We start from the raw sequence: 2,500 nt of genomic DNA on the forward strand, positions 1-2,500 counted from the left end.
CCGTTGCTCACCAAGCGGTATACATTTACACATATGTACACATATGTACATTTGTGTACATATATGTACATCTATGTACGTTTATCCATTTGTGTACACATATGCATATATGTATACTTGGTGCATTCATGTACACTTATGTGCATTTATGTTAACATATGTGGGTCTGTTAAGTCCCTTTCCCATACTGTGGGCACAACCCTAAGCTCCTCCCGTTGTACATGAATTGTACATTACTTTACCCTCTCTCCCAACCTCAATCGTAATACGTATATCTATCAGGGCCTATACTGACACCTCCGGATTACAGGTTGTGCTTCGTGGCTGCCCGCGAGGGACACATGGTTGATGTACTCTCCTACGTCCACACCAAGAAGCTAACGCCCTCGCCTGCCCTTCTCTTCAACGTGGGTACCCGCTTTCAGGCCCTCCTACCTACCTACCTGGCTACCTTTTGGATACCTTTTGGCTACCTACCTACTTGTTGTCTATTACCCTCCCACCTCAGCGTCATGGTTATTTTCATCGTCACCAGCCTCTTGGCCTATCACCCTCCCACATCATCGTCATCATCGTCACCATCTTCTTCCTGGCGAAGAGTCCAGGTAGCGGCGGGGAATTGGTCTCCGTTCTTTAGAAACCTGTGGCTCTTGGCCCGCGGTATTCCGCAACGTTTCCTGCCCATCTTTGCTCAGTCAAATGAACTGGCGGAAAGAAGAGAGACATTCAAACGCTATGACCCCTTTTCCTTTACATCATTTTTTTAATACGTTTTTCCTTGTTTACCATTCTTCCTTTTTTGGACTTGGTCATGATCACGCGGCGCTCGCTTGTGTGTTGTCAAAGGAAGCATTTCTGGCAGCCATAACACCTATTCTCTATCCAACCTTCGCACAATCCATCAGTTAACCAATCGTCACCCTGAATGAAATTGTTTGGCGTTATTTTGACCTAAATTTATTCAGTGCTTCTCGACTGTAGAGTCGAAGTGGCCTCCACAGTTGAAATGAAATATTTGGTGTTAAGCAGAATGAATTTATTGTAAGATGTATGAAACCTTTATTTGTGCTTTGTGTTTCTTCCATTGCCGCTGTTTATCATTGCCACTTTCACCCACATTTCAAGTAACAACACATGGATATATACATATACATGTATGTGTGTGTTTGTGCGCGCGCGCGTGTGTGTATGTGTGTGTGTGTGCATGTGAATGTTTGTGTGCTAGACTCGTGATCCACAGCTATTACCCTCCTGGATGAGAGGACTATGGGCAAAGTTACTGACCTAACTCACACACACTATCCTCTTGCCTTGCTCAAGGGGGACAGTGTTCATGAAGCCTTCAAGCTAAATAGGGACTGATTTCGGATGTGCGTCGTCACAAGCCCTTGACGCTAACCACTACACCAGCGAGTCGTGTGTGTGTGTGTGTGTGTGTGTGTGTGTGTGTGTGTGTGTGTGTGTGTGTGTGTGTGTGTGTGTGTGTGTGTGTGTGTGTGTGGAGCCTATGTCACATTCCCCATGGTCTTAGATCACGTCGAATCGTGATCGACAGCTACTATCCTCTCGGATGAGAGCTCAGACCTTATATATATATATATATATATATATATATATATATATATATATATATATATATATATATATATATATATATATATAATATACCAACCAATGGGCAAGATTACGACCTTACACACTTATCTCCTTGCTCAAGGGGGATAATAACAGCTTTCAGTATTAGTGAATATATTAATATACGTCGGTAAACACATACACACGTATAGCCTTCACCTACCTTTCTTCAAGGCATCTCTAATCATCATGTTCAAGTCAAACAAACAAGAAATACTACTCTTGCAAAGGAGTACAACAAGACCTCTTGAAGCTTAAAATCAGAGGAGACTGTGCGACCAATGCATAGTCTGTCGAGCTTCTACGATCTCTCATTCTTTGGTCTCCACGAGTTTTCTCCTCCCTTCCCTTCCTTCCATTTCCCTTCCCTCCCCTCCTCTTCCTCCCTTTCCCTTCCCTTCCCTTCCCTCCCCTCCCGTCCCCTCCCATCCTTCCCTTCCCTCCCCTCTCTTCCCTCTCTTCTCGGTTTATCACCATTCCCTTCAAGAAACGTCGCTACTGGATACCAATTTATCCCTTCCCTCGTTATCCATCCTTTGCACTGTTCACTCCCTATATATTCACCCCTGAGCTCTCTGGAGCACTATAATCCTTAGCCCGGGAATCGCCCAAAAATAAGTCGTCTCTAAACCCATTCAAAACTCTCCCTCCACATTCATACCCCTCACAAACCCTAAAACTATTCCCACCTCCCTGTCTCCCTGAACCACTCACCACTTACTACCCTGTTATGAACCAATCACGTGACCTAAGAAGTAAACAACCTCCCGCCCCCATACAGTCCTACTAATATCAGACACCACCCACAACCCTTTCTCTGACCACCCACCGTGGAGCCTCGTCTACTGTGTCCATTCACTCACGA

The 2,500-nt window shown here is 44.8% G+C and overlaps 1 protein-coding gene across 10 annotated transcripts in view; it reads left to right on the forward strand.

Annotated features, from left to right (window-relative positions):
- The window catches only part of sbm (L-type amino acid transporter sobremesa), a 277,773-nt gene that overhangs the window by 273,284 nt on the left and 1,989 nt on the right, over nt 1–2,500 (forward strand). For 9 of the 10 annotated variants that reach the window (XM_076176207.1, XM_076176208.1, XM_076176209.1 and 6 more), the window contains one exon: nt 311–407. The exons of the other annotated variant lie outside the window; for it this stretch is intronic. In XM_076176207.1, the coding sequence (XP_076032322.1) occupies nt 311–407 (97 nt within the window). The remainder of the gene's footprint in view (nt 1–310; nt 408–2,500) is intronic. 10 annotated transcript variants of the gene reach the window in all.

The sequence above is a fragment of the Oratosquilla oratoria genome, chromosome 38, assembly GCF_046742065.1.
Source record: "Oratosquilla oratoria isolate Oo_2021 chromosome 38, ASM4674206v1, whole genome shotgun sequence".
NCBI classification, from domain to species: Eukaryota; Metazoa; Arthropoda; class Malacostraca; order Stomatopoda; family Squillidae; genus Oratosquilla; species Oratosquilla oratoria.